General features: G+C 45.2%; 1 protein-coding gene across 1 annotated transcript in view; it reads left to right on the forward strand.

Moving 5' to 3' along the window:
* The first annotated feature begins 1,248 nt into the window (after positions 1–1,248).
* The window catches only part of SLC22A23 (solute carrier family 22 member 23), a 139,302-nt gene continuing 124,782 nt past the window's right edge, over positions 1,249–15,768 (forward strand). The window contains exon 1 of the mRNA XM_075826678.1: positions 1,249–1,837. Coding sequence (XP_075682793.1) covers positions 1,307–1,837 — 531 coding nt within the window. The 5' untranslated portion in view covers positions 1,249–1,306. The remainder of the gene's footprint in view (positions 1,838–15,768) is intronic.

A 15,768-nucleotide genomic window follows, 5' to 3' on the forward strand; every position in this document is an offset into this window, starting at 1 on the left:
AAAAATGGCTGCGACAGTGGTTAGTCACCCAGATGCTTACGCTCATTTGCCAATTTTTCCTCCTTCGACCACATCAATTTCAAGAACTGATAGTTCACTTGCTGCATAATATATATATATATATATATATATATATATATATATATATATACATACATACACACACATATATTATATATTGTAACAAGATGGTTATGTTATCGCTTCACCTGTCAGTGGGTTGAATGTTATAACTGAACATTTTTATTATTTTATTATTGCAGTTTGGGCACTCACTGGCACAATCGCTTGGGCACTCTATACCATTACTATATTTACAATAGCGGTCATTTTAGTTATGTGGCCAATGTGTTGAGTGGAAACCAGTGTGAGAATTGGGGTACAGACTGATAAATGACACGGGCACTGTATGGAGGTTTTATCTGCGCACTGTAGTATATGAGCGCCATAATCCCAGGTACAATATGAAGGTGTCCCTGGGATAGTGAGGGCTGTTGGTTCCCGTATGTACACATGAGTTCTATATGTATATCCCGGGGATTATTTCACCTCAGCGACAATCCACCTCCCTCTCCCTGTAGCATCGCCACCGCCGCCGCTGCTACCTGATGCCTCCCGGGGGAGGTCTCGCCCAGAGCCGGCGCTGCAGGTTGGCTTTTGTAGAATCCTCGATACTTCCGGGGGCGGTAATTAGGGAAGGAGAGAGGGAAGAGCTGTCGTGTAATGCGGAGGCTGCCAGGCAGCACTGACTGAACCGGTCGGGTGATACTCGTCGTGTCCGGGCTCTAGGAGGAGGGGATTTATTGTGCGTCCATCCCTGTGCTGCCAGTCTCTGCTGCTGAGGACAAGAGACGCCACATTTTCTGCGGGGTCACGTGTGTCCCGGCGACTATTATCGGCTCTTCTATTATATTCTTATCATGAGGAGACTGGCGGCTCTTCATAGCAGCGCCCTTTTCTTGTAGCTGAGCAGGAGGAGGGGGCAGTTGCTGCGGCATTGGGCACACGGGCTGCCAGGTGGTGGTTGTGTTGTTATATTCCCAGTACTGGATACAGTGGCTTATTTATCGCTGCTTACCTGCGCCCACGGCCCATATAACCCAGAGGGCAGGATCCACCTGGGAGAACAGCGCTGGGCTATTGTGACGAGCAGAGACCCATGCGGCGGCGACTGGAGACGCCTGTACCCTCGTAGTGGGCACTGAAGGTCTCTAACACCAGGCGGGACTTGAGGCTCATAGACCACATTGACCGCAGGTTAATGGTTGCATGTGGCCACTGACCGCCCCGGGAAGGAGGCGGCATTATGGCTACAGACGGAGATCCTGAATCCGGTTGGATGAGACAACCGGAGGCCGAGGAGAATGGCTCCGTGCTGCCGGCCTCCAGCGCTACTGTCCTCCCGTCAGAAGACCTCCCTGCAGCCCCCGCATCCCCGGCTCAGCAGGGCTCCCGGTACAACCACCTGCTGCTGGACTATGATGGCTCCGTGCTGCCCTTTTTGGGTGGGCTGGGCACTTACCAGAGGCGGCTGGTGCTGCTCACCTGCATCCCCGCGCTGTTACTTTCCTTCAGCCAGTTCTCGGACTTCTTCCTGCTGGACCAACCTGACAAGTGGTGCAAGACGAACGGCAGCCTGTCCGGGAAGAAGAGCGCCCTGCAGCTGGGGAATGACAGCTCCCCGAGCCCTGAGGTGATGCTCATGCTGCCACCATCCCAGCTGCCCACTACCCCGTCACCTGCCATTGGCATGTTTCCCCACAACAACGATACATGCCTTTGCCACGAGTGGACCTATCAGATCCATGCCGGACTTGTCCAGAACGTGGTCAGCAAGGTAAGAAAGGCGCAAATATGTCTATGCCTCGCGACATTATGTCTAGATAGAATGTGGCTTATGCGGAGTCCTGCTGTCCTACATTTCATAGGCTTTTGCAGAATCAAAACTACATAAAAATAGATGTCTGGTCTATTCATACGCTGCAAGTATTAGCACTTTTTTTCCAACTGCCCTGAGACATTTCCTGCCACTTTCTACATAAATCCTGGCTGCAGGTTACATATGAGGCGTATACAGTATATATCAATATCATACATCACTCTGTACAGTGGCCGGAGATAAGGGGATGCCAGCTCATTGGGAGATCACCTAGGAGCTCTTCTGTATAATATTCTGGCTGTAATAAAGGGGGGGGGGGGGGTTCTGTCTTTATAGGATGTCAATTAGACCTATAAGTACGATGGATGGTTGTTCAAGTGCTGGGACCCCCACTGACTCCAAGAATGAACAGACACCCCCAGGGAAACAATCTTGGTGGAGAATTGGCTACAGTCACGCCACTGTAATGAATGGGAAATGTCATTTCATGGCCACTTCTCCGCCAAGAACAGGACTCCTTTCTTGTAATAAGTGGCCAGATCCCCTCTGATCACATTTGAGATGCTATGAAAAAATAGACAAGCTAACCCTATATGACAAAGATCATCTCCCGCTAAGATTCAAAATCCCCAGTAAACGTGTCAGTAAGTTGTCAACCATTCTACTGGGCCTGTTCTTGGTGCTCTGTGTGCGAAAGCGGAGTGACCAGTTGTTTCCCATCTTCCCAGGAGTTCTGAGTGGTAATTCTGCCAATCTATGCCGTGATACAGAGACACTGTACAAATGTGCCAACTTTAGGAAAGAAAAGATGGGTGATCTAGGTGTTTATAAAATTAGGACAACCAAAGGATTTATATCTTCTGGTGATGCTTTGTTTTTAGGGGGGAATGCTTTTTATATTGTCAATGAGGAAGGGCAATTTTCTTACGAAAAACCACGGCTGGGAGTCTAGAGCAAAATATATTCATGAAAGTGACAGTTTAATGAGCTGTATAATTGCTGGCATCATGGAAAGTCAACTATTCCAGGTATGTGGACAGATCACTAGCAGATGGCAGTGTAATGTAGAAGCTCTTACAGACTGCAGACTGCCACCCTTTCAGGTCATCTGTATAATGTTCTATTAAAATGTAATCTTACCCACTAAACAACCACCATAATCAGTCAGGGGGTCCAGTGGAAGTGATTTCCGATCCCATGACTCCTTAGAAGCGGGACTTTTGTTAGAAGTCCTGGCTTCAAGGCTATGAGTCATGACCCCTTTCTCCTACTCTGAGGGGATATCCTATGGTAAACTACTTTCCAACCCCCAGAATGACCTTTTTAGACCATTTAGTGGACCATTCGTGCCTCCACCTGTTATTGCATATATGCAAAGATAACTTGAGTCATCATATGGCACTTGCATTTTCAGGCTCCCATGTAGTTCTCTATATTGGCTCTTGGCTCCCATCTTTCCAGCAGTCATGAATGGTAAATCTGCCAACCTGAGTAAACACACGGCACTTGCATTTTCAGGCTCCCATGTTAAAGAAATGTATACCGCGCTGTATACTTCTTCTTTGCAGGATGCCTCTGAATAGAAAAATGTAGCAGACTACTCTTTATAGTAAAAAAAATCTACCGTCCTATACCAGCCCGGCGAAAGCTAAAGGGACACTCTTTTGCCCTCTGTTGGGTGAATGGAGTCTTTTGGATACATTTTGCATACATGCTGGTTTTTTTTTCACCAAACACGCTGTATGGGTTAATTCACACGCGGAATATTTTGTTGCAGACGTGTTTGCGACTGAAAATCCGTTCCATTCATTTGAATGGGTTTGTTTCTGCTGAAAGCATGTGGATTTCTGCAAGTTCCATTCAGGGGAAAGGAACTGATTTTCAGTCAGGAATTTCTGCAACAAAATCTGCAGCATGTGAATGCACCCTAAGGTCTTTTTTACACGACTGTATTTTGGTCAGTATTTGTAAGCCAAAACCAGAAGTGGATGCTAAACACAGAAGAGGTACAGATTCATCTGAATGCGGCTTGCAGAATTCTATCCATGCTCCTGCTGCAGAAACATTCAGATAAATGAAGCTCATTTTCTGTGACAAATCTGCAGCGTGTGAACTTGCCTCACCCAGATTTCTCAGAGAAAAAATACATCAGGGATCTCAAACTCGGCTGGGTAAGTGGTCTACATATAGAAAAAAAGGGAAATTCACGGGCCGCGTTACTTTCAAATTTGATACAACACAAATTTATTGTAAATTAATTATTTACTTGAAGTACTATAACAATACTACATTACTATAACCATACCGCTAGGTTTAAATTTACGGAAATTTGCAAGTTTTTTTTCCCCACGTTCTTATTTTAACAATCTAGTTTAAGTATCGCTAAATGCAGACCGGCAGCTCAGTTGGCAGCGTTTGGCAGACACACGAATGTCTAGATTGGGTAGCCCCTCCGTAGATAGTGCTACAGAGCCCTCTGTAGATAGTGCCACAGTGCTCTCTGTAGATGCCACCCCCTAGATACTTCCACAGTGCCCTCTGTAGATACTGCCACACACACCCTTTGTAGATGGTGCCGCCCCCCCCCCCCCCCCCCAGTAGATAGCTCCATTGGGGCTCCCTCTAGGAATGTAATCCCCCAGCCAGAGCGTTGCTGATGCTTTGGCCGGAGATTATCCTTCTGGAGGAGCCCCTGACGTCACTGTTCATAGACCGTGACGTCAGGGGTTTCTCCTGGACCGCAATGTGATGTCAGGGGCAACCCCTGAGCGGGTGTCCCAGAGCGGAGCACTAGTATAAGCGTTGCTCCGAAACTCTGGGGAAGCCACAGACCTCCGTGTCCATATATGGACATTGATGTCAGGGGCTTGCCCAGAGCTGGAGTCTCGGAGCAGAGCCGCTTCTAGCACTCTACATGGGATTGGATTCCAGCTCTGCTCCTGTGGACAGAGATATCAGGGGCAACCCCAGAGCTGGAATCCCGGGCAAAGTGCTAGTAGCTCTCTTCATGGGACTCCAGCTCTGCTCCTGACATCACTGTTCAAATATGCACAGTGATGTCAGGGGCTTCCCCAGAGTCCTGGAGCAGAGCCTATACTAGTGCCCTGCCCGGGACTCCGGCTCTCGGGAAGCCCCAGACATCACTGAAGTCAATGGGTGTGTGAAAACCACGGACAGCACATGGACGACATCCATGTGCTGTCCGTGTTCCACGCATCAGATACATTAAAAAGCAGCAACGCACATGGTCAAGAAATGTAGGAAAAAAACGAATCTTTTTTACGCGCACAAATCTGACACGCTCGTCTTGATGTAGCCTTAGGCTATGTTCACACGGAGTATTTTGGGGGAGGAATATCTGCCTCAAAATTCCGTTTGGAATTTTGAGGCAGATATTCCTCTCCCTGCACGCCGATTTTCGCGGCGATTATCGCGCCGTTTTTCGCCCGCGGCCATTGAGCGCCGCGGGCATAAAACAGCGAGAAATACGCTTTCTCCTGCCTCCCATTGAAGTCAATGGGAGGTCAGAGGCGGAAGCGCCCGAAGATAGGGCATGTCGCTTCTTTTTCCCGCGAGGCAGTTTTACTGCTCGCGGGAAAAAGACGCCGATGCCTCCCATTGAAATCAATGGGAGGTGTTCTCGGGCCGTTTTTGCAGAGGTTTGCGACGCGGTTTCCGCGTCAAAAAACTCGGCAAAATACCCCGTGTGAACATAGCCTTATGTTTCTTCTAAAGTCTCATGTTTGTAAAATGTTGAATGTTAGAATTAATTTTATTTATTTATTTTTAAGCTGTGTTGTCAAGACCAGTCTCTGTGAGCTTGACCTTTTTTTGAATGAATTAAAAATATTAATTACGTTTTGCTGGAAATCCATTCTTCTTGAAGTAGCTTGATTTAAGAAATGTTTTAGAAAACATTAGGAAGAGGTCGTCTTCTCTTGGGAATTAATTTTCTATGTGTAGAAATACTTCTTAATGAGTGACTAGTAAGATTACAGCCACATTTCAATATCTGAAATGCCACCAAAATGTGGGAACATCTACTACAACCTGTTTCTGTATTTTGGGTGTTTTGTAGTTACAGCAATGTTTGTGTTTAAAATGGACACCATAGTTTTACATGTCGAGGCTTTCTACAACGTACAGTACAGCTGTAGGCTACAAAATTATGCGGAGATTAACACGCCATAAAAAGTAGAGCAACAAAAGGGATTGTCCGCACATGACAACCACTTTTAAGTATATTCCCACGATTCGGATATGCTGCAGATAAGTCCACAGTGCATGCGACCAAGAACCCGCAGAAAAATCAGTCCTAATAGTCACACCAGATTGGTAATCGCAGCAAAATCCGCAACTATTTGAATTTGTTGTGGAATTTGACTTCTCCATTGAACTCAATAGTGAAGTTATGCGACAAATGTGCTGCCTTTCTGCAACATAAATTGATGTGCTGCGGATTTATAATCCGCACCACAGGTCAATTTATGCACGTCTTTTGTACAGAATTTTTCTGCAGCGTGCGGATGAGATTTGATAAAATCTCATCCACAATGATTCTACTATAAAAGTTTCAGAATTTCTGAATTGAAAATCAGGTTGGAAATTCTTCAGCAAAACCGAACCCGTGGGAACATTCTAAGGCCATGTTCCCACATAGCGTAATTTCGACAACTGAAGTTTGTGCGTGTCTGATTTGTGCGTGTAAAAAAGATGCGTTTTTTCCTACATTTCTTGACCGTGTGCGTGGCGTGTGGCATGCGTTTTTCGTGTCTGTGCAAGCACTTAATATTTTTTTTTTAAATGTATCTCACAAAATTCTCATGCCCACACTGCGGAAACCCCCCCCCCCCCCCCCCCCCCAACAAAAATGTCCATAATTTGACGTTCGGTGCGGATTTATGCGTTTTCGTTGCTTTTCTGTTGCGGGTTTTGCCCATTGAATTCAAATAGCCAAGTGTTGCGACTTTTGTGGCGGAAATGCTGCGATTTTATTTTGGTTTAGAATGAATAAAAAAAAAGGTTCTATTTACCCCCGGGCATTGTCATAGCTACGCCGGCCTCCTGGGATGATATTTTATCCCATGTGACTGCTGCAGCGTAATGCCAAGAGGCCATGACTACAAATCGGGGTAAGTGTGAATTTATTTTATTTTTTTAAAGCACTGCTTTCCGCAGTGGAAATTCCGTCCGAAAAGCTGCACTGGCGCTGTTTTTCAAACGGAATGTGGGTTCTAGGTCTTAAACGCTGTATAATTTTAAGCATGTTCCCACGGGATATATATGTTGCGTAAAAACCACGCAGCGTATCCCACATTGGACCCGCAGTACACTCTTTCCGAAAACCTCACCACATTGTGGTTCATTTTTTCGGAGGGAATGTCCGCTGCGGAAAGCAGCAGTAAAAAACGCTCATACTTACATAGGTCGTTATGGTGACGCGTTCCTCCTATTCAGTCCGGTCGAGCCTCCCTGGATGATGCTGCAGCCCATGTGACCACTGCAGCCTGTGATTGGCTTCAGCGGCGGTCAGATGGGATGTAACGTCATCCCAGGAGGCCGGCACTCTGACGTCATCGCTGTTATTCTGCCGCAAATGTCGCAACACACACTACTTTGTATGGAATGGGATGCCTTATCCCACAACAATGGGGAAAACGTGCAATGGAAAGGCTGCGATTCCGCAGCATTAATTTACATACTGCGGCTGAAGAAACCGCACCGCAGATCAATTTATTAGCGTTTTTTTAGCTGCTTTTTTCTGTTGTGGGGGGACGAGATTTGCTGAAATCTCACCCGCACTGCTGCTACTGTAATACGCTGCAGATTTTCCACAATGAATCCGGTGTGGAAAATCCACAGTGTGTGTTCGTACCCTAAAAAGACTCTCTTGGTTTAATATCGATTTATGCTTGGTACTACTTTTGAGCCCAACTCCCACACCCCTTGTGGACACCGTATTCAGTTTTTGTTGTCCACACCTGACCGTGGGACAACAACTACCTATGGGTGAATACTCTGACTATGAAGAACAGCGAAAGTGTGGTCACATGGCAGCTGTCACATTGCCAACAGGCCTGAAATTTTAGAGATCAGCAAGAATTCTTGGAGACAGTAGATCCTATAGAAAGTCGCCTGTACAAATTGACCACAAAGCATAAAAAGGACTAAAGCATGGGGACAAGCATGGTGCCTACTGGTTTTGTGCCACTGGCGATCTTTTGTCTCGGTGGCACAGTTCTCTCATATCTGATTCTTTCAGTGGGCATTTTTTTGCTCTTCATGTTTGTCAATTTTAGTTTTAATAAGCTTAAAGCGTACCTGTAATTTTAGGTGACATTTCAGAATAAGCTGTTGTGTGTACATGAGGAATAACTATTTCTGGCCATTATAGGACTTGTATTCTGCATTTTTTTGCAGTCTTTCCCTCTGCAGGCTTTATTTTTAATTCTCAGTTTTCTCTGGGCTAGCAGGTGGAGTACAGGACTTGTTCACACAGTGCAGATTTGCTGCAGATTTTGCATGCAATTTTTAAGCCAGATCCAGAAGAGGAGACCCTTTAAGGCCTTTCTTTATATATTTCTTCTGTTTTAGGTTTTGTTCCTGATTTTGGCTTAAATACATGCAAAATCTGCACTGTGTGAACAAACCGTATAGAAGCTGCAGCAGCGTGGAGGAAATTCTACAGAAGTAATGAGCAGTGTAGCTGAGAATCCAGCCCTGGGTTGCGGTATAACATTTACCTGCAGCCCTTCTTTGTGTCTCTATCTGTGTTCCTGCTCCCTCCTTCTCCCTCACCTTTCCATAGACTTCTATGAGCAGCTGTAACCTGATCCCTCAGTGAGTCTGTCTTGAGATTGATTTAGCTTTAACCCGTTAGTGACCGCTCCATAGTGTTTTTACGTCGGTCACTAACGGGCCTTATTCCGATGCAATAGACTTTTTACGTCGCGGCATCGGAATAAGTAAACAGAGCAGGGAGCTGTCAAATCTCCCTGCTCTCAGCTGCCAGAGGTAGTTGAGGGATGGGGGCGTCCCTGCTCGACCGGGTGAGATCGATATTCGTATCGATCTCACCCATTTAACCCCTCAGATGCGGTGCTGAATAGCATGCACCGCATCTGAGTGGTTTTGGAGAGAGGGAGGGAGCTCCCTCTCATCCTACTGACACCCGGCGATAAGATTGCCGAGTGTCTGTTTCTCCCATGGCAGCCGAGGGCCTAATAAAGGCCCCCAGGTCTGCCTGTAATGAATGCCTGCTAGATCATGCCGGAAGCATGGCCTAGCAGATGCCTGTCTGTTTTACACGGACAGGCATAATACACTGCAATACAGAAGTATTGCTGTGTATTATAAATGCGATCGTATAATCGCATAGTGAAGTCCCCTAGTGGGACTAGTAAAAAAGTTTAAAAAAAAGTTTAATAAAAAGTGAAAAAAAAATGAAAACCCCAACTTTTCCCCCTTACAAACTGCTTTATTATTAACAAACAAAATAAAAAAGTTCCACATTTGGTATCGCCGCGTTCGTAACGACCCCGACTATAAAGTTATTACATCATTTAACCAGTACGGTGAACATTGTAAAAAATAATATAAAAAAACCTCCAACAATCCAGCCTTAAAAAAAAAAGTGATAAAGTGATCAAAAAGTCGCATCTACTCCAAAATGGTACCGATAAAAACTACAATTCGTCCCGCAAAAAAAAAAGCCCTCCTACAATTGCATTGGCGAAAAAATAAAAACGTTACGGCTCTTCAAATATGGAGACACAAAAACAAATAATTTTGAAAAAAAAGTTTTCACTGTGTAAAAGTAGTAAAACATACAAAAACTATATAAATCTGGTATCAATGCAATCGCAACAACCCACTGAATAAAGTTATTGTTATTTATACCACACGGTAAACGGCGTAAATTTAGGACGCAAAAAAGTGTGTCGAAATTGCTGTTTTTTCCTATTCCCCCTCCCCCCCAAAAAAAGTTAATAAAAGTTAATCAATAAGTTCCATGTACCCCAAAATGGTGCTATTAAAAATTACAACTTGTCCCGCAAAAAACAAGACCTTATACATCTGTCGACGCAAAAATGAAAAGGCTATAGCTCTTTGAATGAGGCGATGGAAAAAACGTAAAAAAATGGCTTGGTCATTAAGGTCTAAAATAGGCTGGTCGTTAAAGAGGCTCTGTCACCACATTATAAGTGCCCTGTCTCCTACATAAGGAGATCGGCGCTGTAATGTAGGTGACAGTAATGCTTTTTATTTTAAAAAAACTATCTTTTTTTCACAACGTTAGGAGCGATTTTGGTTTATGCTAATGAGCTTTCTTAATGCCCAAGTGGGCGTACTTTTACTTTCGACCAAGTGGGTGTTGTACAGAGGAGTGCATGACGCTGACCAATCGGCATCATGCACTCCTCTCCATTCATTTACACTGCACTAGCGATATAGTTATATCACTATGTGCAGCCTCATACACAAGCCCTAACATTACTACAGTGTCCTGATAATGAATACACATGACCATCCAGCCTGGACGTCATGTGTACTCAGAATCCTGACACTTCTGAATCTTTTTTGTGAGATTCCAGCAACGGATACGAAATCTCGCGAGATCTCGGAGCTAAACGAGATTTGGTTTCACTTGCCAGAATCTCACAAAAAAAGATTCAGAAGTGTCAGGATTCTGAATACACATGACGTCCAGGCTGGATGGTCATGTGTATTCATTATCAGGACACTGTAGTAATGTTAGGGCTTGTGTATGAGGCTGCACATAGTGATATATCTATATCACTAGTGCAGTGTAAATGAATGGAGAGGAGTGCATGATGCTGATTGGTCAGCGTCATGCACTCCTCTGTACAACGCCCACTTGGTCGAAAGTAAAAGTACGCCCACTTGGGCATTAAGAAAGCACATTAGCATAAACCAAAATCGCTCCTAACGTTGTGAAAAAAGATCGTTTTTTTTAAAAATAAAAAGCATTACTGTCACCTACATTACAGCGCCCATCTCCTTATGTAGGAGACAGGGCACTTATAATGTGGTGACAGAGCCTCTTTAAGGGTAGGAACACACACAGCGTAAACACTGCAGATTTCCGCAACAGATTTAATTGCGAAAAATCTGCAGCGTAATAAAGTAGCAGCAGTGTGGATGAGATCTGAACTCTCGTCCCCACACAGCAGAAAAAATCCGCCCAAAAATAGAAATTGACTGCGGTGCGGTTTTTTACGCCGCAGCATGTGGAATCACTGCTCTTCTGTTGCAGATTTTCCCTATTGAATTCAATGAGGTGGTAAAACCTGCAACAAAGTGCTATGTGTTGTGACTTTTGCGGCGGAAACGCTGCGATTCCACCATAAAAATCGTAAATGAAAAAAAATAAATTTTTTACTTTGAAAATAATAAATAAGCTTCATACTTACCCCCTGCAGTAGTCCTAGCGATGCAATCTTCTCTTCTGAGCGCAGCCCGGCCTCCTGGGATGACGTTTCATCTCACGTGACTACTGCGGCCAATCAAAGACTGCAGCGGTCACATGGACTACAGCGTTATCACAGGAGGCCGGGCTGCGCGCAACGCTCGAGAGACGCGTTGCCATGGTAAGTTGAAATCTTTTTTTTGTTACTGCTGTGGGATTTCCACAGCGGACATGCCACCCGAAGAACCGCACCACAACTTGGTGTTGTTTTTCAGACTGAATTCACAGTTCTACGCAGCGTATTTGTGCTGATTTCGCTCTGTGTGTTCCTACCCTAAATGGGTTATCCATGCACGTGGTGTTTTTTCATACTGATGATCTATCCACGGGATCCTCTGCACCGATCTGCTATTCCAGCTGCCTCCGGCATCAGATGTTTGTGCCAGAAGCAGAAGGCTCCGATCACCGTATAGCTACTGTGTTGTAGTACTGCAGCTCTGCTCCTATTCAAGTGAACAGGAGAAGAGTTGTATTTCTGCAGCACAACCGCTATACAGTGTATGGAGCCATCTGCTTCCTGACACTGGCCACTGCATAATATCCGGTGCCCGGAGACAGCGGATTGGACCACCACCATTCATACTGATGACCTATCCTGTGGATAGGTCATCAGTATAGAAAACAGCCTGATGCCTGGACAACCCCTCAGTGGATGACCAGTTAGGATGGGGGAGGGTTAATATAGTAATACATTTTATTTATATAGCGCCAACATATTTCGCAGCACTTTAACAGTTCAGGGGGTACATTGTACAGACAAAATCAGACATTACATATTGACAAAACTAAATTACAATTCTAACGAGGAGTAAGGACTCTGCTCGCAAGAGCTTACAATCTATGAGGAAATAAGGGAGACACAAAGTGTAAAAAATGCTGAAGTACAATGGTCCAGCCATCTTTTATACATATGGGGTAGTACACACAAAGCTGCATGAGCCGGTCACCAGCCAGTATCTGTGTATGACAGACATGAAGTGTTTTAGGGTGCAGGGAGTGTGGGGGGATACCGCTGAATGAAGGGGCCTCATTACTAATGTAAGGGGTGGCCAGGGAAAGGAATTAGATTAGGGAAGGTTATAGGCCTGTCTAAAAATGTGTTTTCAGGGCACGTCTAAAACGGGAATTTTGGGAATTAATCTGATTGTCTGGGGTAGTGCATTCCAGAGGACTGGTGCAGCACGAGAAAAATCTTGGAGACGGGAGTGGGAGGTTCGGATTATGGCAGATGTTAATCTAAGGTCGTTGGCAGAACGTAGAGCGCGAGTAGGCTGGTATACAGAGATGAGGGAGATGTAAGGAGGTGCAGCACTGTGAAGAGCTTTGTGGGTGAGAGTAATAAGTTTGACATTAATTCTGAACAGTATGGGCAACCAGTGCAGTGACGGACACAGGGTAGAGGCATTGGTGTAGCGCAGGGGTCAGGAACCTTTTTGGCTAAGAGAGCCGTAAACGCCACATATTTTGAAATATAATTCCGCGAGAGCCGTACAATATGTTTAAAGGGCCATTGACAGATCAATCGCTCCAATGTTCACTTAGTACAGCAAGGAATGCTCCTCCCTGCTGTATAAAGCCACAACTGGACTGAAACAATGGTAATTAGCAGTAAAAAAATTAAATAAATAACTTACATTGTGAGCTTGCGATGCATGACATCAGTCCAGCAGTCTGGCTTCTTCTTTTTTCCTGCGCATGACTGGAAGCTGGCATTCTTCCCACCTGATGTTGAGAGAATGCCAGCTTTGAGGCATTCGCAGAAGAAAGAAGCTGGAATGTTGGACATGTCACACAACGCATTGTCAGTTATGTCAATTATCTATTTTATTATTTTACAGCGAATTATTGTTTAGGTCCAGCGGTGGCTTAGTGCAGCAGAGAGGAACACTCCTTTGTGTACTAAGTGACCGCTGGAGCAATTGTATCTGTCAGTGGCCCTTTTAAAAGTGTTGGTCTTACAGAAAATGAACAAAAAAGAGAGGCTCAGACCCATAGGGAACTAAAGCATTTACTACTTAAAGTGGTACATACAAGCAGGCACACCCAGCGTAATAAATAATTGAACTTTATTAAATAGTCTCACTGTACATAAAGTGCACACATTGACTTGTATTTAATTTTAAAGAACAACAAATCTCCGAACTCTTTTTTTTATAACATAATAACGTTTTAATGCTGTTGCTAACCAACGACGAATAGAATACTTCCTACCGTTAACGTCCAAGGGAGACACAAGGGAGGAGGCAGATGCCGCTTCACTAGGGGACGCAGGTGCGTGCTTGCAGACGGCGCGGCTATGCAGGGAGTTATGGGAAATGTAGTCCATGCTCCCTGCCGCTCACCACTGCCGCCAATGCTTATCAGGCCATCAAAGAACTACCAATATCAGCGTGCACCGCGGCCTGATGGAGCGCGGTGCACGGGCTGATGGAGCGCGGTGCATGCATCCTTCCCATAGACAGGTAGGAGCAGTGGCGGATTAAGAAGACCATGGGCCCTGGGCTGTTACCCAAACTTGGGCCCCCCTTCTCCACCACCACCCTGCCGCGCCGTAACTATTGCTAACACTACCTAAACACTAGTACACAAAGTAGGCACATTATGCACAAAGTACACACAGTACGCACATTATGCACAAAGTACGCACATTATGCACAAAGTACGCACATTATGCACAAAGTACACACAGTACACAAAGTAGGCACATTATGCACAAAGTACGCACATTATGCACATTATGCACAAAGTACGCACAGTACACAAAGTACCACATTATGCACAAAGTACACAAAGTAGGCACATTATGCACAAAGTACGCACAGTACACAAAGTACCACATTATGCACAAAGTACGCACATTATGCACAAAGTACGCACATTATGCACAAAGTACGCACATTATGCACAAAGTACGCACATTATGCACAAAGTACGCACATTATGCACAAAGTACGCACATTATGCACAAAGTACGCACATTATGCACATTATGCACAAAGTACGCACATTATGCACAAAGTACACAAAGTAGGCACATTATGCACAAAGTAGGCACATTATGCACAAAGTACGCACATTATGCACAAAGTACACAAAGTACGCACATTATGCACAAAGTATGCACAGTACACAAAGTACCACATTATGCACAAAGTACGCACATTATGCACAAAGTACACACATTATGCACAAAGTACACAAAGTACGCACATTATGCACAAAGTACCCACATTATGCACAAAGTACGCACATTATGCACAAAGTAGGCACATTATGCACAAAGTATGCACAGTACACAAAGTACCACATTATGCACAAAGTACCACATTATGCACAAAGTACGCACATTATGCACAAAGTACGCACATTATGCACAAAGTACGCACAAAGTACGCACATTATGCACAAAGTACGCACATTATGCACAAAGTACGCACATTATGCACAAAGTACGCACATTATGCACAAAGTACGCACATTATGCACAAAGTACGCACATTATGCACAAAGTACGCACAGTACACAAAGTACACACATTATGCACAAAGTACACAAAGTAGGCACATTATACACAAAGTATGCATAGTACACAAAGTACACCTTGTAAACACATGAATATGGACATTAAACATACATGAATATGGACATTAAACACACATGAATATGGATATTAAACACACATGCACTTACCTTTTATGTCTTCACTGCAGCTCTTCTCCTGCTCACAGCACAGAGCCCGCCGACAGTCTCCCCTCCCCCATGTCCCGACAGCTAGCAGCAGAGATGTTTAGAGCAGGGAAGGGGGGCTGGAGGGGGAGCTTCTAAAGCAGCACAGACCACGGCTGCTAAGTAGAAGCAAAGCTCCCCTCGCCTGACAGGTGCGGTCCTGGCACCGGGGCTCCCTCCGGTGCTAGCGACGCCACTGGGCATGAGGGGGTTCGGGCGGTCATAGGCTCCTTGGGCCCCCTGGCAGTCTTGGGCCCCGGGCGACCGCCCGAAACGCCCTAATGATAATCCGCCACTGGGTAGGAGCCCTGTCTGCGAGCCAGATACGGCCATCAAAAGAGCCATATCTGGCTCGCGAGCCATAGGTTCCCGACCCCTGGTGTAGCGGTTGGTCATTTAAGATGAGCCCGGCTGCTGAATTAAGGATCGATTGGAGAGGGGAGAGTTTAGTGAGGGGAAGACCGCCTAATAATGAGTTACAATAGTCAAGACGAGAGTGAATCAGAGCAACAATGAAAGTTTTGGCTGTTTCCACAGTAAGAAAAGGGCGGATTCCGGAGATGTTTTTGAGGTGAAAATGAACGGAGCGTGAAAGTGATTGATTGTGTGAAGTAAAGGAAAGATCTGAGTCAAATATAACCCCAGGACAGCGGGCGTGCTGTCTAGGAGTTAT

The sequence above is a fragment of the Rhinoderma darwinii genome, chromosome 5 (assembly GCF_050947455.1).
Source record: "Rhinoderma darwinii isolate aRhiDar2 chromosome 5, aRhiDar2.hap1, whole genome shotgun sequence".
Lineage (NCBI taxonomy): Eukaryota > Metazoa > Chordata > Amphibia > Anura > Rhinodermatidae > Rhinoderma > Rhinoderma darwinii.